This window comes from Panulirus ornatus, chromosome 5 (genome assembly GCF_036320965.1).
Source record: "Panulirus ornatus isolate Po-2019 chromosome 5, ASM3632096v1, whole genome shotgun sequence".
NCBI lineage: Eukaryota > Metazoa > Arthropoda > Malacostraca > Decapoda > Palinuridae > Panulirus > Panulirus ornatus.
Window position 1 is genome coordinate 38515486 of NC_092228.1, and position 23537 is coordinate 38539022.

Below are 23537 nucleotides of genomic sequence, written 5' to 3' on the forward strand. Positions count from 1 at the left end.
GACGTCCCCCGAGGTGGTGGGTTGGACGGACGTCCCCCGAGGTGGTGGGTTGGACGGACGTCACCCGAGGTGGTGGGTTGGACGGACGTCCCCCGAGGTGGTGGGTCCGACGGACGTCCCCCGAGGTGGTGGGTTGGACGGACGTCCCCCGAGGTGGTGGGTTGGACGGACGTCACCCGAGGTGGTGGGTTGGACGGACGTCCCCCGAGGTGGTGGGTTGGACGGACGTCACCAGGGCTGTGGTCCGGGAGACCTCACAGGAACATCATGTTCACGCAAGCGCTGGTGTCGGGCAGGAGCGGAGACCATAGTGTGGGTGATAACACAGGAGACCATGGTGTTGGGTTGAGTGAAGAATGTTGGTGCAGGTTTATATGGGCGGCCATCTTGACCCCACGAACGTATGAACACATTGTTGTGTGAGAGTTCATACAGGTATGGCGGGAGGGGAATCATGACATCATATCTCTTTTAAAAGTTTAATTTTCCATCTTCCATGACCAGGTCATCACATCCAGGGGTCATACTGGCCTTCTCACATGACCAGGTCATCACATCCAGGGGTCATACTGGCCTTCTCACATGACCAGGTCATCACATCCAGGGGTCATACTGGCCTTCTCACATGACCAGGTCATCACATCCAGGGGTCATACTGGCCTTCTCACATGACCAGGTCATCACATCCAGGGGTCATACTGGCCTTCTCACATGACCAGGTCATCACATCCAGGGGTCATACTGGCCTTCTCACATGACCAGGTCATCACATCCAGGGGTCATACTGGCCTTCTCACATGACCAGGTCATCACATCCAGGGGTCATACTGGCCTTCTCACATGACCAGGTCATCACATCCAGGGGTCATACTGGCCTTCTCACATGACCAGGTCATCACATCCAGGGGTCATACTGGCCTTCTCACATGACCAGGTCATCACATCCAGGGGTCATACTGGCCTTCTCACATGACCAGGTCATCACATCCAGGGGTCATACTGGCCTTCTCACATGACCAGGTCATCACATCCAGGGGTCATACTGGCCTTCTCACATGACCAGGTCATCACATCCAGGGGTCATACTGGCCTTCTCACATGACCAGGTCATCACATCCAGGGGTCATACTGGCCTTCTCACATGACCAGGTCATCACATCCAGGGGTCATACTGGCCTTCTCACATGACCAGGTCATCACATCCAGGGGTCATACTGGCCTTCTCACATGACCAGGTCATCACATCCAGGGGTCATACTGGCCTTCTCACATGACCAGGTCATCACATCCAGGGGTCATACTGGCCTTCTCACATGACCAGGTCATCACATCCAGGGGTCATACTGGCCTTCTCACATGACCAGGTCATCACATCCAGGGGTCATACTGGCCTTCTCACATGACCAGGTCATCACATCCAGGGGTCATACTGGCCTTCTCACATGACCAGGTCATCACATCCAGGGGTCATACTGGCCTTCTCACATGACCAGGTCATCACATCCAGGGGTCATACTGGCCTTCTCACATGACCAGGTCATCACATCCAGGGGTCATACTGGCCTTCTCACATGACCAGGTCATCACATCCAGGGGTCATACTGGCCTTCTCACATGACCAGGTCATCACATCCAGGGGTCATACTGGCCTTCTCACATGACCAGGTCATCACATCCAGGGGTCATACTGGCCTTCTCACATGACCAGGTCATCACATCCAGGGGTCATACTGGCCTTCTCACATGACCAGGTCATCACATCCAGGGGTCATACTGGCCTTCTCACATGACCAGGTCATCACATCCAGGGGTCATACTGGCCTTCTCACATGACCAGGTCATCACATCCAGGGGTCATACTGGCCTTCTCACATGACCAGGTCATCACATCCAGGGGTCATACTGGCCTTCTCACATGACCAGGTCATCACATCCAGGGGTCATACTGGCCTTCTCACATGACCAGGTCATCACATCCAGGGGTCATACTGGCCTTCTCACATGACCAGGTCATCACATCCAGGGGTCATACTGGCCTTCTCACATGACCAGGTCATCACATCCAGGGGTCATACTGGCCTTCTCACATGACCAGGTCATCACATCCAGGGGTCATACTGGCCTTCTCACATGACCAGGTCATCACATCCAGGGGTCATACTGGCCTTCTCACATGACCAGGTCATCACATCCAGGGGTCATACTGGCCTTCTCACATGACCAGGTCATCACATCCAGGGGTCATACTGGCCTTCTCACATGACCAGGTCATCACATCCAGGGGTCATACTGGCCTTCTCACATGACCAGGTCATCACATCCAGGGGTCATACTGGCCTTCTCACATGACCAGGTCATCACATCCAGGGGTCATACTGGCCTTCTCACATGACCAGGTCATCACATCCAGGGGTCATACTGGCCTTCTCACATGACCAGGTCATCACATCCAGGGGTCATACTGGCCTTCTCACATGACCAGGTCATCACATCCAGGGGTCATACTGGCCTTCTCACATGACCAGGTCATCACATCCAGGGGTCATACTGGCCTTCTCACATGACCAGGTCATCACATCCAGGGGTCATACTGGCCTTCTCACATGACCAGGTCATCACATCCAGGGGTCATACTGGCCTTCTCACATGACCAGGTCATCACATCCAGGGGTCATACTGGCCTTCTCACATGACCAGGTCATCACATCCAGGGGTCATACTGGCCTTCTCACATGACCAGGTCATCACATCCAGGGGTCATACTGGCCTTCTCACATGACCAGGTCATCACATCCAGGGGTCATACTGGCCTTCTCACATGACCAGGTCATCACATCCAGGGGTCATACTGGCCTTCTCACATGACCAGGTCATCACATCCAGGGGTCATACTGGCCTTCTCACATGACCAGGTCATCACATCCAGGGGTCATACTGGCCTTCTCACATGACCAGGTCATCACATCCAGGGGTCATACTGGCCTTCTCACATGACCAGGTCATCACATCCAGGGGTCATACTGGCCTTCTCACATGACCAGGTCATCACATCCAGGGGTCATACTGGCCTTCTCACATGACCAGGTCATCACATCCAGGGGTCATACTGGCCTTCTCACATGACCAGGTCATCACATCCAGGGGTCATACTGGCCTTCTCACATGACCAGGTCATCACATCCAGGGGTCATACTGGCCTTCTCACATGACCAGGTCATCACATCCAGGGGTCATACTGGCCTTCTCACATGACCAGGTCATCACATCCAGGGGTCATACTGGCCTTCTCACATGACCAGGTCATCACATCCAGGGGTCATACTGGCCTTCTCACATGACCAGGTCATCACATCCAGGGGTCATACTGGCCTTCTCACATGACCAGGTCATCACATCCAGGGGTCATACTGGCCTTCTCACATGACCAGGTCATCACATCCAGGGGTCATACTGGCCTTCTCACATGACCAGGTCATCACATCCAGGGGTCATACTGGCCTTCTCACATGACCAGGTCATCACATCCAGGGGTCATACTGGCCTTCTCACATGACCAGGTCATCACATCCAGGGGTCATACTGGCCTTCTCACATGACCAGGTCATCACATCCAGGGGTCATACTGGCCTTCTCACATGACCAGGTCATCACATCCAGGGGTCATACTGGCCTTCTCACATGACCAGGTCATCACATCCAGGGGTCATACTGGCCTTCTCACATGACCAGGTCATCACATCCAGGGGTCATACTGGCCTTCTCACATGACCAGGTCATCACATCCAGGGGTCATACTGGCCTTCTCACATGACCAGGTCATCACATCCAGGGGTCATACTGGCCTTCTCACATGACCAGGTCATCACATCCAGGGGTCATACTGGCCTTCTCACATGACCAGGTCATCACATCCAGGGGTCATACTGGCCTTCTCACATGACCAGGTCATCACATCCAGGGGTCATACTGGCCTTCTCACATGACCAGGTCATCACATCCAGGGGTCATACTGGCCTTCTCACATGACCAGGTCATCACATCCAGGGGTCATACTGGCCTTCTCACATGACCAGGTCATCACATCCAGGGGTCATACTGGCCTTCTCACATGACCAGGTCATCACATCCAGGGGTCATACTGGCCTTCTCACATGACCAGGTCATCACATCCAGGGGTCATACTGGCCTTCTCACATGACCAGGTCATCACATCCAGGGGTCATACTGGCCTTCTCACATGACCAGGTCATCACATCCAGGGGTCATACTGGCCTTCTCACATGACCAGGTCATCACATCCAGGGGTCATACTGGCCTTCTCACATGACCAGGTCATCACATCCAGGGGTCATACTGGCCTTCTCACATGACCAGGTCATCACATCCAGGGGTCATACTGGCCTTCTCACATGACCAGGTCATCACATCCAGGGGTCATACTGGCCTTCTCACATGACCAGGTCATCACATCCAGGGGTCATACTGGCCTTCTCACATGACCAGGTCATCACATCCAGGGGTCATACTGGCCTTCTCACATGACCAGGTCATCACATCCAGGGGTCATACTGGCCTTCTCACATGACCAGGTCATCACATCCAGGGGTCATACTGGCCTTCTCACATGACCAGGTCATCACATCCAGGGGTCATACTGGCCTTCTCACATGACCAGGTCATCACATCCAGGGGTCATACTGGCCTTCTCACATGACCAGGTCATCACATCCAGGGGTCATACTGGCCTTCTCACATGACCAGGTCATCACATCCAGGGGTCATACTGGCCTTCTCACATGACCAGGTCATCACATCCAGGGGTCATACTGGCCTTCTCACATGACCAGGTCATCACATCCAGGGGTCATACTGGCCTTCTCACATGACCAGGTCATCACATCCAGGGGTCATACTGGCCTTCTCACATGACCAGGTCATCACATCCAGGGGTCATACTGGCCTTCTCACATGACCAGGTCATCACATCCAGGGGTCATACTGGCCTTCTCACATGACCAGGTCATCACATCCAGGGGTCATACTGGCCTTCTCACATGACCAGGTCATCACATCCAGGGGTCATACTGGCCTTCTCACATGACCAGGTCATCACATCCAGGGGTCATACTGGCCTTCTCACATGACCAGGTCATCACATCCAGGGGTCATACTGGCCTTCTCACATGACCAGGTCATCACATCCAGGGGTCATACTGGCCTTCTCACATGACCAGGTCATCACATCCAGGGGTCATACTGGCCTTCTCACATGACCAGGTCATCACATCCAGGGGTCATACTGGCCTTCTCACATGACCAGGTCATCACATCCAGGGGTCATACTGGCCTTCTCACATGACCAGGTCATCACATCCAGGGGTCATACTGGCCTTCTCACATGACCAGGTCATCACATCCAGGGGTCATACTGGCCTTCTCACATGACCAGGTCATCACATCCAGGGGTCATACTGGCCTTCTCACATGACCAGGTCATCACATCCAGGGGTCATACTGGCCTTCTCACATGACCAGGTCATCACATCCAGGGGTCATACTGGCCTTCTCACATGACCAGGTCATCACATCCAGGGGTCATACTGGCCTTCTCACATGACCAGGTCATCACATCCAGGGGTCATACTGGCCTTCTCACATGACCAGGTCATCACATCCAGGGGTCATACTGGCCTTCTCACATGACCAGGTCATCACATCCAGGGGTCATACTGGCCTTCTCACATGACCAGGTCATCACATCCAGGGGTCATACTGGCCTTCTCACATGACCAGGTCATCACATCCAGGGGTCATACTGGCCTTCTCACATGACCAGGTCATCACATCCAGGGGTCATACTGGCCTTCTCACATGACCAGGTCATCACATCCAGGGGTCATACTGGCCTTCTCACATGACCAGGTCATCACATCCAGGGGTCATACTGGCCTTCTCACATGACCAGGTCATCACATCCAGGGGTCATACTGGCCTTCTCACATGACCAGGTCATCACATCCAGGGGTCATACTGGCCTTCTCACATGACCAGGTCATCACATCCAGGGGTCATACTGGCCTTCTCACATGACCAGGTCATCACATCCAGGGGTCATACTGGCCTTCTCACATGACCAGGTCATCACATCCAGGGGTCATACTGGCCTTCTCACATGACCAGGTCATCACATCCAGGGGTCATACTGGCCTTCTCACATGACCAGGTCATCACATCCAGGGGTCATACTGGCCTTCTCACATGACCAGGTCATCACATCCAGGGGTCATACTGGCCTTCTCACATGACCAGGTCATCACATCCAGGGGTCATACTGGCCTTCTCACATGACCAGGTCATCACATCCAGGGGTCATACTGGCCTTCTCACATGACCAGGTCATCACATCCAGGGGTCATACTGGCCTTCTCACATGACCAGGTCATCACATCCAGGGGTCATACTGGCCTTCTCACATGACCAGGTCATCACATCCAGGGGTCATACTGGCCTTCTCACATGACCAGGTCATCACATCCAGGGGTCATACTGGCCTTCTCACATGACCAGGTCATCACATCCAGGGGTCATACTGGCCTTCTCACATGACCAGGTCATCACATCCAGGGGTCATACTGGCCTTCTCACATGACCAGGTCATCACATCCAGGGGTCATACTGGCCTTCTCACATGACCAGGTCATCACATCCAGGGGTCATACTGGCCTTCTCACATGACCAGGTCATCACATCCAGGGGTCATACTGGCCTTCTCACATGACCAGGTCATCACATCCAGGGGTCATACTGGCCTTCTCACATGACCAGGTCATCACATCCAGGGGTCATACTGGCCTTCTCACATGACCAGGTCATCACATCCAGGGGTCATACTGGCCTTCTCACATGACCAGGTCATCACATCCAGGGGTCATACTGGCCTTCTCACATGACCAGGTCATCACATCCAGGGGTCATACTGGCCTTCTCACATGACCAGGTCATCACATCCAGGGGTCATACTGGCCTTCTCACATGACCAGGTCATCACATCCAGGGGTCATACTGGCCTTCTCACATGACCAGGTCATCACATCCAGGGGTCATACTGGCCTTCTCACATGACCAGGTCATCACATCCAGGGGTCATACTGGCCTTCTCACATGACCAGGTCATCACATCCAGGGGTCATACTGGCCTTCTCACATGACCAGGTCATCACATCCAGGGGTCATACTGGCCTTCTCACATGACCAGGTCATCACATCCAGGGGTCATACTGGCCTTCTCACATGACCAGGTCATCACATCCAGGGGTCATACTGGCCTTCTCACATGACCAGGTCATCACATCCAGGGGTCATACTGGCCTTCTCACATGACCAGGTCATCACATCCAGGGGTCATACTGGCCTTCTCACATGACCAGGTCATCACATCCAGGGGTCATACTGGCCTTCTCACATGACCAGGTCATCACATCCAGGGGTCATACTGGCCTTCTCACATGACCAGGTCATCACATCCAGGGGTCATACTGGCCTTCTCACATGACCAGGTCATCACATCCAGGGGTCATACTGGCCTTCTCACATGACCAGGTCATCACATCCAGGGGTCATACTGGCCTTCTCACATGACCAGGTCATCACATCCAGGGGTCATACTGGCCTTCTCACATGACCAGGTCATCACATCCAGGGGTCATACTGGCCTTCTCACATGACCAGGTCATCACATCCAGGGGTCATACTGGCCTTCTCACATGACCAGGTCATCACATCCAGGGGTCATACTGGCCTTCTCACATGACCAGGTCATCACATCCAGGGGTCATACTGGCCTTCTCACATGACCAGGTCATCACATCCAGGGGTCATACTGGCCTTCTCACATGACCAGGTCATCACATCCAGGGGTCATACTGGCCTTCTCACATGACCAGGTCATCACATCCAGGGGTCATACTGGCCTTCTCACATGACCAGGTCATCACATCCAGGGGTCATACTGGCCTTCTCACATGACCAGGTCATCACATCCAGGGGTCATACTGGCCTTCTCACATGACCAGGTCATCACATCCAGGGGTCATACTGGCCTTCTCACATGACCAGGTCATCACATCCAGGGGTCATACTGGCCTTCTCACATGACCAGGTCATCACATCCAGGGGTCATACTGGCCTTCTCACATGACCAGGTCATCACATCCAGGGGTCATACTGGCCTTCTCACATGACCAGGTCATCACATCCAGGGGTCATACTGGCCTTCTCACATGACCAGGTCATCACATCCAGGGGTCATACTGGCCTTCTCACATGACCAGGTCATCACATCCAGGGGTCATACTGGCCTTCTCACATGACCAGGTCATCACATCCAGGGGTCATACTGGCCTTCTCACATGACCAGGTCATCACATCCAGGGGTCATACTGGCCTTCTCACATGACCAGGTCATCACATCCAGGGGTCATACTGGCCTTCTCACATGACCAGGTCATCACATCCAGGGGTCATACTGGCCTTCTCACATGACCAGGTCATCACATCCAGGGGTCATACTGGCCTTCTCACATGACCAGGTCATCACATCCAGGGGTCATACTGGCCTTCTCACATGACCAGGTCATCACATCCAGGGGTCATACTGGCCTTCTCACATGACCAGGTCATCACATCCAGGGGTCATACTGGCCTTCTCACATGACCAGGTCATCACATCCAGGGGTCATACTGGCCTTCTCACATGACCAGGTCATCACATCCAGGGGTCATACTGGCCTTCTCACATGACCAGGTCATCACATCCAGGGGTCATACTGGCCTTCTCACATGACCAGGTCATCACATCCAGGGGTCATACTGGCCTTCTCACATGACCAGGTCATCACATCCAGGGGTCATACTGGCCTTCTCACATGACCAGGTCATCACATCCAGGGGTCATACTGGCCTTCTCACATGACCAGGTCATCACATCCAGGGGTCATACTGGCCTTCTCACATGACCAGGTCATCACATCCAGGGGTCATACTGGCCTTCTCACATGACCAGGTCATCACATCCAGGGGTCATACTGGCCTTCTCACATGACCAGGTCATCACATCCAGGGGTCATACTGGCCTTCTCACATGACCAGGTCATCACATCCAGGGGTCATACTGGCCTTCTCACATGACCAGGTCATCACATCCAGGGGTCATACTGGCCTTCTCACATGACCAGGTCATCACATCCAGGGGTCATACTGGCCTTCTCACATGACCAGGTCATCACATCCAGGGGTCATACTGGCCTTCTCACATGACCAGGTCATCACATCCAGGGGTCATACTGGCCTTCTCACATGACCAGGTCATCACATCCAGGGGTCATACTGGCCTTCTCACATGACCAGGTCATCACATCCAGGGGTCATACTGGCCTTCTCACATGACCAGGTCATCACATCCAGGGGTCATACTGGCCTTCTCACATGACCAGGTCATCACATCCAGGGGTCATACTGGCCTTCTCACATGACCAGGTCATCACATCCAGGGGTCATACTGGCCTTCTCACATGACCAGGTCATCACATCCAGGGGTCATACTGGCCTTCTCACATGACCAGGTCATCACATCCAGGGGTCATACTGGCCTTCTCACATGACCAGGTCATCACATCCAGGGGTCATACTGGCCTTCTCACATGACCAGGTCATCACATCCAGGGGTCATACTGGCCTTCTCACATGACCAGGTCATCACATCCAGGGGTCATACTGGCCTTCTCACATGACCAGGTCATCACATCCAGGGGTCATACTGGCCTTCTCACATGACCAGGTCATCACATCCAGGGGTCATACTGGCCTTCTCACATGACCAGGTCATCACATCCAGGGGTCATACTGGCCTTCTCACATGACCAGGTCATCACATCCAGGGGTCATACTGGCCTTCTCACATGACCAGGTCATCACATCCAGGGGTCATACTGGCCTTCTCACATGACCAGGTCATCACATCCAGGGGTCATACTGGCCTTCTCACATGACCAGGTCATCACATCCAGGGGTCATACTGGCCTTCTCACATGACCAGGTCATCACATCCAGGGGTCATACTGGCCTTCTCACATGACCAGGTCATCACATCCAGGGGTCATACTGGCCTTCTCACATGACCAGGTCATCACATCCAGGGGTCATACTGGCCTTCTCACATGACCAGGTCATCACATCCAGGGGTCATACTGGCCTTCTCACATGACCAGGTCATCACATCCAGGGGTCATACTGGCCTTCTCACATGACCAGGTCATCACATCCAGGGGTCATACTGGCCTTCTCACATGACCAGGTCATCACATCCAGGGGTCATACTGGCCTTCTCACATGACCAGGTCATCACATCCAGGGGTCATACTGGCCTTCTCACATGACCAGGTCATCACATCCAGGGGTCATACTGGCCTTCTCACATGACCAGGTCATCACATCCAGGGGTCATACTGGCCTTCTCACATGACCAGGTCATCACATCCAGGGGTCATACTGGCCTTCTCACATGTCCAGGTCATCATATCCAGGGGTTATACTGGCCTTCTCACATGACCAGGTCATCACATCCAGGGGTCATACTGGCCTTCTCACATGACCAGGTCATCACATCCAGGGGTCATACTGGCCTTCTCACATGGCCAGGTCATCACATCCAGGGGTCATATTGGCGTCCTCACATGTCCAGGTCACCACATCCAGGGGTCATACTGGCGTCCTCACATGTCCAGGTCATCACATCCAGGGGTCATACTGGCCTTCTCACATGACCAGGTCATCACATCCAGGGGTCATACTGGCCTTCTCACATGACCAGGTCATCACATCCAGGGGTCATACTGTTGTCCTCACATGGCCAGGTCATCACATCCAGGGATCATAGTGGCGTCCTCACATGGATAATGACCAGCAAATTCTGCTAAGGTTTAGGCGTACCCACAATAGTGACCATCCTCCTGACCGTATCTGTAATCATCCACCTTCCTGACCCTACTACTGTAACATTTCGTGCCGTATCATTGCTAACATGTAAGGTAGTCGTCATGTATTATCATGTGTGACGTCATCATTCCTAACATGTGGTCGTAATGTGTTATCATGTGTGACGTCATCAATGCTAACATGTGGTCGTAATGTGTTATCATGTGTGACGTCAACAGGCGGATGTTTCCCACGTTCCAAGTGAGGCTTCTTGGTATGGACGCCAGCAGTGACTACATGCTTATGATGGATTTTGTTCCTGTGGACGACAAACGCTACAGATACGCCTTTCACAGGTTTGTCACTGCCTCTCTCTGTGTGTGTACCTACTGATATCTGTTGTATTAATACATCTTGTAATGCACTCATCTGCCGTAAACTATTTACCACTAGGCACCCCGCGAATCGAACCCCGGGTCATCACTGTGGAAGCCAGGTAACCAAACCCCCAGGCCACGATGAGCTAGCTGGCTATCTGGCTATCACACTGATGACTGGGGTTCGATTCTCGGGATGCCTAGAGGCAAATAGTTTAGACCACATTTCATGTGTATTACATCACACGTGTTAGATATATTCGTGTGTATGTGAGTCGTTCCACTATGTTCAAAATTATATGTCTTTCTTTGTATGAATGAGAGGGCGTTCGTTCTCCCGTGTGTGTGTGTGTTAGTAAACAGTGGGTCTGTCACCCCTGTCTTAGAAATGCCAGTCTGTACCTGTAGTGGTCTGTCTGCACGCCCAAGCTTGGTCTGTATGAGTCATCATCATCACTATCTACACACGTCACCATCACCTCCTCCCACAGCTCGTCCTGGATCGTGGCAGGGAAGGCAGACCCCAACTCACCACCCAGGATCCACGTACACCCAGACTCCCCAGCTAAGGGCGGTCAGTGGATGAAGCAGGTCCTCTCCTTCGACAAGCTCAAGTTGACCAACAACCAATTGGACGACAACGGCCACGTACGTTGTGTATGTTTGTCGTCATGACCCGACTCCCTACAGAGGTGTGTACACTCCTACGTGGCTCACTGAACATGTAACATACACACTGTTACACTCAGTATGCTGTCGTCGGCGTTACATATGTCCTCAATCATCTAGCAATCTGTTACTATACGAAGTCCTTCTTTATATCTTTATTGTACAAGTTTCATGTTGTGTTCTCTGGTTGCTCTGTCCCCGCATCTCTTGAGGAAATGTTTACAGTGCACGTCATCGGTCTAATTTATAAATTTACATCTGGTGATCAGGTCGCCTCTCACTCTTCTCTCCTGCAAGGTGACCAAATATAAACCTTTAGTCTTTTCCTTAATTCAGCAACTTTAACTTCAGTACCATCTTTGTCGCCCTCCTCTGTACATTATCTACCAGTTCTTTGTGTGTCTTTAGGTGTGATGACTCTAGTTTTGACCTTATGTAGGATATGATTAGCTTCTTTTGTCAATATTTCCTCATCCATACACTTGAATGTCACTGTAATATTTGCCAACAGATTGTACATGGCGACCGGGTAGGGACGATGCAGATTTTCAAGTTTCTCTTACATTGAATCCTGAAGCTTATTTTCTATTAGATAATTTCATCATACTCAGGCATCTTTATATTGTGTGTGTGTGTGTGTGTGTGTGTGTGTGTGTGTGTGTGTGTGTGTGTGTGTGTGTGTGTGTTACCTGACTCCACCTTGAGCAATAGTGCGTCAAGCGTTTATGTCAACACATTTTTAAGACAATATCTTGAGTGACGTATGTGTGTGTGTGTGTGTGTGTGTGTGTGTGTGTGTGTGTGTGTGTGTGTGTGTGTGTGTGTGTGTGTTAACACTCTTGGTTATGACGTTTGCATGAACTTCAATATCATCTTGTTATCCACCTCTTACCATTAACACTATGTTATCCACCTCTTACCATTAACACTATGTTATCCGCCTCTTACCATTAACACTATGTTATCCACCTCTTACCATTAACACTATGTTATCCACCTCTTACCATTAACACTATGTTCTCCTCCAATGTCAATATACAAGTTACTTGTCCTATTTTGTTATGATCTTCCTTCTGACTGAGAGCCCTACATGGTACCCTTACATTACTCATGATCAAATTATGATCAACACTGTCGCCAACGAACCCCGCCTTATACACTTGTTAACCTTCTTCTTCGTGATCACTGGTTCATGTTACGGTATCTTGGGTAGGGCACAACCCACCTGACGTAGCCCGTATCTTGGGTAGGGCACAACCCACCTGACGTAGCCCGCCTCGCCCGCAGATCATCCTCAACTCGATGCATCGCTACCAGCCCAGGTTCCACGTGGTCTACGTCAACCCCAAAACCGAGGACGTCTCCAACACTGACAACTTCAGCACCTTCATCTTCCCAGAGACCAAGTTTACTGCTGTCACCGCCTACCAGAACCATAGGGTCAGTCACGCACGCACGCACGCACTACTGGGTCTGTGTGTGTGTGTGTGTGTGTGTGTGTGTAAATATCATAGTATCATACATGTGGCACGTGTGGGAACAATTACTCTCTTCCTATTTACAACAATTTGTTTATAATAAATCCGCCGACCGACACTTAATGATGACATGACTGGCCGTCACCTTCCCTGGCGGGTAAGAGGGCGGGCGTAACACCGTCGTAACAATTTGTCGTGCGCGTCAAGGCGCGTGACGCATGTGACTGCCGCTGATACTGGCTGATAAGGCGGGTCACGGCTAGTGGCTCCCTCCCGGGGGCAGGGGCGGGGCAGGGAAGCCGGGGTGTAAGGGACTGAACACTGTCTCACGACACATATCAAGGAACATCCACCATGTTATGTACTTCTACACTCTACATAATACAAGGGAGGGAGGGGGGGGGGGGGGGGGACATAAGTACATCTAGACTATACATATGTTAATACTGTGTAGGGGGGGGGAGGGGAGGCAGGGGGCAGGTAATTCAATGCTTCATAATAGTGTGTGTGTGTGTGTGTGTGTGTGTGTGTGTGTGTCATAATGGTAGGCAAGATGTTCATTATATGATAAGTGATGTGGCAAGACAAGGTTGGCAACAGTAGTTAAGAAGGACGGCCCGCCTGCTGCCTGCTTACATTCTTCATGTTCTGTATGTATGTAGTAGTCTTGTGTGGAGACCTCTCTCTCTCTCTCTCTCTCTCTCTCTCTCTCTCTCTCTCTCTCTCTCTCTCTCTCTCTCTCTCTCTCTCTCTCTCTCTCTCGTTTCCCTAGCAACTTCCATCCACCTTAGTTCATTTCATGTGCAAACTTTCCTACAATACTTATAACTCAAGATGAATTGTCGTTGACCCTATTAAGTGCAAGCTGGGGGTCTTACTGACCTTACAGATGACTGTCATGTCACAGGTCAAGCTGTGACACAAAGCAGTAGTAGTACCGTCGTGACCTACACTGACCTCGTCGTCTTGTCTGACCCACAGATAACACAGCTGAAGATCGCCAGCAACCCCTTCGCTAAAGGCTTCCGTGATTGTGACCCAGACGAGTGGTGAGTGTTGCCTGGCTGTACTGTTATTATGTAACACTCCTCTTGCTTGTATCTCACCACGCCAACCACGGCTGCCTCTACACTACACTACAATACACTAACTATACTCATTGTATTATACAGGGACTCTAGGATTACTTAGTGTATTCTGCCGGTCCTGCAGGATTACTTAATGTATTCTGCCGGTCCTGTAGGATTACTTAATGTATTCTGCTGATCCTGTAGGATTCATCAATAGTTTCTACCGGTCCCGTAAGATGTCAATGTATTCCGCCAGTACTGCCAGCATACGACCATGTAACCATTAAGTACGACCATTGGGTATGATAACCTGACTTTTGACCTATGGTAGGCGAGGGTCATCGGGTGGTGTTGAAGGGGTTGGACAATACCTGATCAGTTATCATCCAACACTGATCCCGACTCACCGTGCCTGCCTCCCTCACAGCGTGGTGGAAGTGCTGAACCAACTACAGCAGCCTGGCGCGGGAGGCGGCGGGGGCACTGTGCTACAGCAGCGTGCAGCAGCAGCAGCAGCAGCAGCAGCAGCAGCGGCAGCAGGAGTACAGCGGCAGCAGCAGCAACAACAACAACAGCAGCAACAGCAGCAGCAACAGCAGCGGCACCAACCAGTTATGTCATCCTACCTCGGCTACCAGAACCATGCCTCGATCAAGGAAAGTAAAGGTAAGCTCCTACCCCAGTCCTCACAGGAAGGTAAGGTAAGGCCCCAGTCCTCACAGGAAGGTAAGGTCGTAATGTTAGGTAAGATCCTGCCCCAGTCGTAGTAAGGTAGGGCAGGAAGGCAGACAATGTTATATTTCCCGCTCACGTCAACAAGAGATCTTGTGGTAAGTTTGTCCTTAGATGGGAAACACGACCCTCCCTGACACCCCATGACTTGAGAACTCTCCTTTCTCACGTCTGCTTCATGTTTCCCAGTAAATGTCGTTCTACGAGATACAATTTAATATAAATAAAAAGCTGAAACTGACATGTGGTCCGGTAGGAAGAGTCTGCAACTTGATGACAATGAAGGAAACTCTCGTGGATATCTTTCTGTATCTGAGATGTAAACATCAAGCCAAGACAATGATCATAACTTGCCAAGCATAACACTGTAGTGAACACCTCTTCCAGATGCCCAGATACTGTACCCATTGTACACTTGGCTCCACCTACTCCGAGGCCATATACTCCTCACAGGTCCACCTGTCACCCTGCGGGATCATAAGGCTCCTGCAGTAAGGTGCTGTTCACGCGGTCTTGGCACTTATCATGACACCAACACAGTTCCCGTGAACACTCATATCTGGTCCGCCTCGCTTTGCTCCGTATTACACCAAGAGTCGCTCCCGACCTTCCTACTGCACTGACTACAGGTGGAGGTATGTCGGGGTCGTCCCCCAACCCACCCCAACACGGCCTCTGTCATGCCAACATAGCCTTTATCACGACCATTGTAAACAGTGAGGCAGGGAGAGGCTCCAGCACCCACCTTGTAAACACACCCAACCCGCTGCACGCTTCCCTCTCCCTCTGCCCAGAACACACTGAGGGATTCTTGCGTCATGATATCTTCAACTTTTATCAGTTTTATGAGTAATATTGTATCAACCATCAAGTGACTCAACAGCACGACCCCAGAGCACGACACTAGGTCCGTTGAGTGCCATATTACGACCCTTAAGTACGACGACAGAACCCTTGAACAAGGCGTTACTAGTATGGTGACATGGCCTCTGATCTGAGCCTGTAGACTCGTATAAAGGCCATACCATGGTAAGCAAGGTCTTGCTCAAGGCTTACAACTTTGTTGCTTAGCAGCCGGTTGTGCCATGGTGGTGGTCAAGGGTTATAGTTTATGTGTTGTGCAGGAGAGAAGGTTACCTTGACGGAGGCAGTATACATGTGTAATGTCTATACTCTGTGTGTGTGTGTGTGTGTGTGTGTGTGTGTGTGTGTGTGTGTGTGTGTGTGTGTGTGTGTAGAAGCTGCTATAAGGCTGCTGAACTCAAGATATAATTATAATATTTCGTAACTTTTACGACGAAAATGGAAAATCTTTAGATTTATTTAAAGTAAATTATTGACTTACGTTACTTAATGATGCTGTCTTGATGGCCGTCACATGTGCCAACTATCATGCCCAACACTCACGTCAAGCCACAACATATAGATATACATTATGGTTCATAGTAACTTAATCATTACTTACAATGTTGACCTTACCTTACACTTGGGTAAGTCAGGTTATCATAATCACTTACCTTAGGCTTGGGTAATCCTTGAGCACAACGGTCCATTAGTTGGGTATGATGACCTGCTACATGGAACAGCAGAAATTATGGCGAAAACTCATCTCTCTCTCTCTCTCTCTCTCTCTCTCTCTCTCTCTCTCTCTCTCTCTCTCTCTCTCTCTCTCTCTCTCTCTCTCTCTCAGTTATCTCCAGCTGTTCCATCACTGTCCCAAGGTTCGCCAGCCATAACTCCACCTGCCCCTCTCCCTCTCTGTCCTGTCGTCGTACATCTTCCTCTCCTGTCCTTCCCGTCCCACCCTTGGGTGTCCCGGGCTGACAAATGTCCCAGCAGGGGTCCCCTCCCACCGGAAGGTTACACTCAGGCCCACGCCTGTTGTTTCTATTGACACAAAGGCTGCCACCACACACACACACACACACAAGCACGGCGACCGACTTAACTAGTAAAGTGTACATGAGTTTCTCTGGTGAGCAGCTCATGTTCCTCCCCAGCTTACACACACCACTGACGCCTTCACACACACACACACACACACACACACTCAACAACAACAACAACAACAAAGCGTCAACCATAGGGAGCGGGGAAATTTCTTTCATTAACTCAATGACTTACAACCCTGTCCCATCCCCTACCAGGCCCCAACCTCCTCCAGGTTGGTCAGTTCGCTCCATCTAACACAACCTATCAACACACACACACACACACTGCTCCTCCCAGCCATCACATCCACCTCATCCAACACTTAGGGAAGAAACTACACCATTCACGCCACCATCACCTCCTGCAACCAGAGATCCCTCGTTCCTAGGTTGCAGTTCGGCACCACCAGACGGCTATTAGAATAATATCATCCCAACAACTGTCAACATCATCAGTAATAATCTACACTCTACCATCACAATATCTACACTCTACCATCACAATATCTACACTCTACCATCACAGTATCTACACTCTACCATCACAATATCTACACTCTACCATCACAATATCTACACTCTACCATCACAATATCTACACTCTACCATCACAATATCTACACTCTACCATCACAGTATCTACACTCTACCATCACAGTATCTACACTCTACCATCACAGTATCTACACTCTACCATCACAGTATCTACACTCTACCATCACAGTATCTACACTCTACCATCACAATATCTACACTCTACCATCACAGTATCTACACTCTACCATCACAGTATCTACACTCTACCATCACAGTATCTACACTCTACCATCACAGTATCTACACTCTACCATCACAGTATCTACACTCTACCATCACAGTATCTACACTCTACCATCACAGTATCTACACTCTACCATCACAATATCTACACTCTACCATCACAGTATCTACACTCTACCATCACAGTGTACGTGCTGTACGTTCAGCCTTCCATACCACCACCTCTCCGTCATGGCCATAATGTTTATATTACCAATTCTCTCGGTAAATTTCGGCCTTTACCTGCTGTTAATGCATTCAATCGTTAATGCATTGAATCTTTAATTATTATCATTATCATTATTATTATCATTATCATTATTATTATTATTATTATTATTATTATTATTATTATTATTATTATTATCATTATTATTAACATTATTATCAGTAGTATTAGTCGTACGACCAGGCCGCACGACCAGCACGTATGTGTGTGTGTGTGTGTGTGTGTGTGTGTCCCAGCAGCTGTCTGCTACCCCCACCCCCACAATTTGTCTTTCTGGACGTGTTGATGCTGGGCATCACATTACTGGTTTCTTCCCTCCTTTTTTCCCTGACCCCCCACCCCCCCCCTTCCTCTGGTCTGCTGATGAAGTGACCACCCCTGACCACCTCTTCAGCCCCACCTCCCACACTCGACTGATGAAGTCACCAACCTGACCACTTCCTCAGACCTTCTCTCTCTCTCTCTCTCTCTCTCTCTCTCTCTCTCTCTCTCTCTCTCTCTCTCTCTCTCTCTCTCTCTCTCTCTCTCTCTCTCTCTCTCTCTCAGCCTTACCTCAAAGTTTCGGTTCCCAGGGTCTGGTTATGGGTTCTGGTGTTTTTACATCATTTTCTTTCTTACTTGTTCGCCGTTTTGCACGTGAGCGAAGTAGCGCCGGGAACAATCTAAGGAACGACCTCTCCCACTCCCAGCTGTCATGTGGTGACCCCTCCCCCACTCCCAGCTGTCATGTGGTGTCCCCTCTCCCACTCCCAGCTGTCATGTGGTGTCCCCTCCCCCACTCCCAGCTGTCATGTGGTGTCCCCTCTCCCACTCCCAGCTGTCATGTGGTGTCCCCTCCCCACTCCCAGCTGTCATGTGGTGTCCCCTCCCCCACTCCCAGCTGTCATGTGGTGTCCCCCTCTCCCACTCCCAGCTGTCATGTGGTGTCCCCTCCCCCACTCCCAGCTGTCATGTGGTGTCCCCTCCCCCACTCCCAGCTGTCATGTGGTGTCCCCTCCCCACTCCCAGCTGTCATGTGGTGTCCCCTCCCCCACTCCCAGCTGTCATGTGGTGTCCCCTCCCCCACTCCCAGCTGTCATGTGGTGTCCCCTCTCCCACTCCCAGCTGTCATGTGGTGTCCCCTCCCCCACTCCCAGCTGTCATGTGGTGTCCCCTCCCCCACTCCCAGCTGTCATGTGGTGTCCCCTCTCCCACTCCCAGTTGTCATGTGGTGTCCCCTCTCCCACTCCCAGCTGTCATGTGGTGACTCCTCCCCCACTCCCAGCTGTCATGTGGTGTCCCCTCTCCCACTCCCAGCTGTCATGTGGTGACCCCTCCCCCACTCCCAGCTGTCATGTGGTGACCCCTCCCCCACTCCCAGCTGTCATGTGGTGTCCCCTCTCCCACTCCCAGCTGTCATGTGGTGTCCCCTCTCCCACTCCCAGCTGTCATGTGGTGACCCCTCCCCCACTCCCAGCTGTCATGTGGTGTCCCCTCTCCCACTCCCAGCTGTCATGTGGTGTCCCCTCTCCCACTCCCAGCTGTCATGTGGTGACCCCTCCCCCACTCCCAGCTGTCATGTGGTGTCCCCTCTCCCACTCCCAGCTGTCATGTGGTGTCCCCTCTCCCACTCCCAGCTGTCATGTGGTGACCCCTCCCCCACTCCCAGCTGTCATGTGGTGACCCCTCCCCCACTCCCAGCTGTCATGTGGTGACCCCTCCCCCACTCCCAGCTGTCATGTGGTGACCCCTCCCCTCAACCTACATAAACAGGAGCAACACCATCTAATCCTGAGCCACATATTTCGTTACATCAATATATATGTAGGTATAGGTATATATGTATGTAGGTATAGGTATATATATATGTAGGTATACTAGGTATATACTTGACTGTGTCACAACAAACATGTTGGTGGGTGGATGACTTACAGAAAACGGAGAGTGGTAGCCTACGCGAATTATCCACTCAGCGCTGACCCTCCCACTCACTGGCATCACTCACTCATTGTCACTGTTTTTATCAGAGTCCTTCTCTCATTTATCTCCCAGTTGTTTTTACAATGTTTATTTATACAAGTTACACGTTAATAGCTATAATTACTGACAGTAATGTAAAGGTTGCACTGCTTACTTACCCTTCCTTACACAACAACAACAACAACAACAACAACAACAACCTTAATGTTATTAGCTAACACGGAAATGCTTTCTCTCTCTCTCTCACGTTAGATGTATATTTTGCGAAGGATCCTGTTTCTTCATATTTACATGAACAAAAATTGTCAGAAAATTATAAATATGTGTGGTACAAGATGTGGTAGGTGTTAGTATGGTACAAGATGTGGTAGGTGTTAGTATGGTACAAGATGTGGTAGGTGTTAGTATGGTACAAGATGTGGTAGGTGTTAGTATGGTACAAGATGTGGTAGGTGTTAGTGTGGTACAAGATGTGGTAGGTGTTAGTGTGGTACAAGATGTGGTAGGTGTTAGTGTGGTACAAGATGTGGTAGGTGTTAGTGTGGTACAAGATGTGGTAAGTTGGGAAAGACGAGTTTTACACTGGTGGATGGTTGGGGCCAGCTGCTACCTGACTGGCCAGACAGACGCTTCTCTTATTTAATGGTTTACCGGACTTTCATACCCCCCCCCCCCCCAGCCTAGAACACCTTATTCCTAGTCCTAGTGTTGTGAAGGAAGTATAATCGCACTGAAGTCACTGTACGTACTTATATCTTACCTTCATAACAGTAGTCTATTGGGACGTGCTCATCAACAATGGACGGTGATTACACCTTTAATCAGTACGTTCCAGCCATCTCCTCACCACTATGGTGGCACTATGTTCCACACAATGGTAATAATCGGGAAAAGAAAACTGAAAACGTTTGGCGTGGCTCGCGACGCCACAACAACAAAAAGTTGAAAAAGCTGGGTAAACCACCGAGGGTTGCCACACGTGTGAACTGGTCAGTGCCCAGGAGCTGCACACGTGTGAACTGGTCAGTGCCCAGGAGCTGCACACGTGTGAACTGGTCAGTGCCGCCACCACCCAGCCGTCACACAACAACCACCCTGCCAGTTGTCAGGATCCCAGGTGAGGATGACAGAAAGAAAGGTTTTCTTCATCTTTAATTTTAAAACGTTTATTGTACTGATATAAATAGGGAAAGCGTTCCAGTGGGAGTGTGGGTGAAGGACACGTATCTAGTGGTGGGTGGAGGCCACTCTAGAACGTACAGTGGGTACAATACATGAACGTAGGATGATGACAGGTGGGCACACTGTGCGGTTGTGAGGAATACAACTTTACATATTGTCCTGAACTGATGTCCAAGTGAGGTGTGTGTGTGTGTGTGTGTGTGTGTGTGTGTGTGTGTGTTATTACAGCGTCTAAGGGGACGGAGGATGAGTTACATGAGAGGGAAGGGAAACCTGTGAGTTGTGGTGCGGGTTGTGGTTAGAGTGAGGGGTTACGTCTGTCTTGCCTGGTGAGGGTTGTGGTCAGAGTGAGGGGTTACGTCTGTCTTGCCTGGTGAGGGTTGTGGTCAGAGTGAGGGGTTACGTCTGTCTTGCCTGGCCAGATGTATCTTATGTATCCTACCCCCACCCCCCTCCCCTCCCCCACTGACGGGAGGGGTACCTTCAGCGTCCGTAAGCTCCCACTGTGGGCCCACCTGCCACCCTCGTAGACCCATATATTGTAGTACCTCCTGCACGTTGTATACTGGTGGTCACCCACCACCCAGTCCTCACTCGTGCCATCAAATAGTTCGTCTATGTTTAGTTAGACAAATAAAGATTGTACAAATGAAGATCAAATTATTGTGGAGACATTTCCCACACCATCTAAGGCTGGTGCTGACATCTTGACGTGATGCACACCTTGTGTCTGTCATCACTCGTCACACTGGCCCTCTAACCTGGCCTGACCCGTAACCTCCCCTGACCTCCTGCCTCTCCTCGTCTGTCTGTCTTTCTTCCTCACTTGTCATTCTACATATCATCATATCTACCTTCCTTCCTCAACTTTATATATATATATATATATATATATATATATATATATATATATATATATATATATATATATATATATATATATATATATATATATTGGTTTTCATCCTTGACGTGTTTGCCTTCATTACGTTTAGTCTTCCTTCTTCCTGTGTAGCACGGGTGGAGACCCCACGCCTCGTTGTACTCCCTTCCCCCTACCTTCTCCCTTACCAAGAGCGACACCAGGCATCAGTGTAGTGTGTGTGCTCCACCTACCTCCTCCCTCAGTGTTATCATCATCATAATCTTGTGTGCAGTACACAAGGTTATAATGTTAGGTACAGTATATAGTATGGTCACTGCCACACAAGACGATGCCTCACTTGTAACATTAATGCCTATCATCTGTGGTGTTCAGGATAATGTTTTACCTCCCTCTAGCCTATCATTACTACCAAGTGACCTATATCACCTTCCTCTACACCTTCAAGGTCAGATGAAAGGTTAAGCCATCATACCCAAGGGTCGTAACTTTATGCTCAAGTGATTAAGGACTTATTAGAGGATAGTCTCTCATCCTGTGACAAGGGTAGTGTGGTGGTGACCTATCCTATCAGAGGATAGGATGTTTACCATCCTGCAGGACATCATCAAACACCGTTACTTCCTATGTTAACAATTGCAGGCTCACTCCTCCTCCTGCTCCGTCTCTGTGTAGCACAGTGTTCGTCTTGTTTCATCTTGATATTTCTCATGTTATCCTGTACGTCGATCATGTCCTCATCATCCAACACACAACACTCGCTCGTGTCATGTCAACCACAGAGTCTATACTCTCCTTCTCCCAACTTCCTCAAGTATTCTTCTTCGACATTCTGTTTTTCCTTCTAATTTTCTTGTTTCTCATATTTCCACGTTTTCTACAGTCAAAATGTTGATGACAAACTGTACAGCGTTCATCTTACCAAGCCTCACGTCCCGTCCCTAACTGTCCTAAACCCCACGTGGGACATTACCGTCCCTGTCATACAGTCATTACCTCACTACTCCTCCTCCACTGACCCACGTGGGACATTACCGTCCCTGTCATACAGTCACTACCTCACTACTCCTCCTCCACCAGTGTTGTCTACACCAAGTGCCTCAGTCATTCTCACTTTACCTCATGGTTCTCACGTTTTTGTGTGCTCCCCTGCTTGCCACACAGCCTCACTAACGCGGGTAATCTACATTATACGTAAGATGTCTGAGGTGCTCCCTACCTCACACTGCTGAGTGAG

General features: G+C 50.4%; 1 protein-coding gene across 1 annotated transcript in view; it reads left to right on the forward strand.

Annotated features, from left to right (window-relative positions):
* The window catches only part of LOC139748666 (uncharacterized), a 93299-nt gene that overhangs the window by 49465 nt on the left and 20297 nt on the right, over positions 1–23537 (forward strand). The window contains 5 exon segments of the mRNA XM_071661930.1: positions 11211–11327; positions 11840–11996; positions 13305–13457; positions 14477–14544; positions 14993–15231. Of these exon segments, the coding sequence (XP_071518031.1) occupies positions 11211–11327; positions 11840–11996; positions 13305–13457; positions 14477–14544; positions 14993–15231 (734 nt within the window).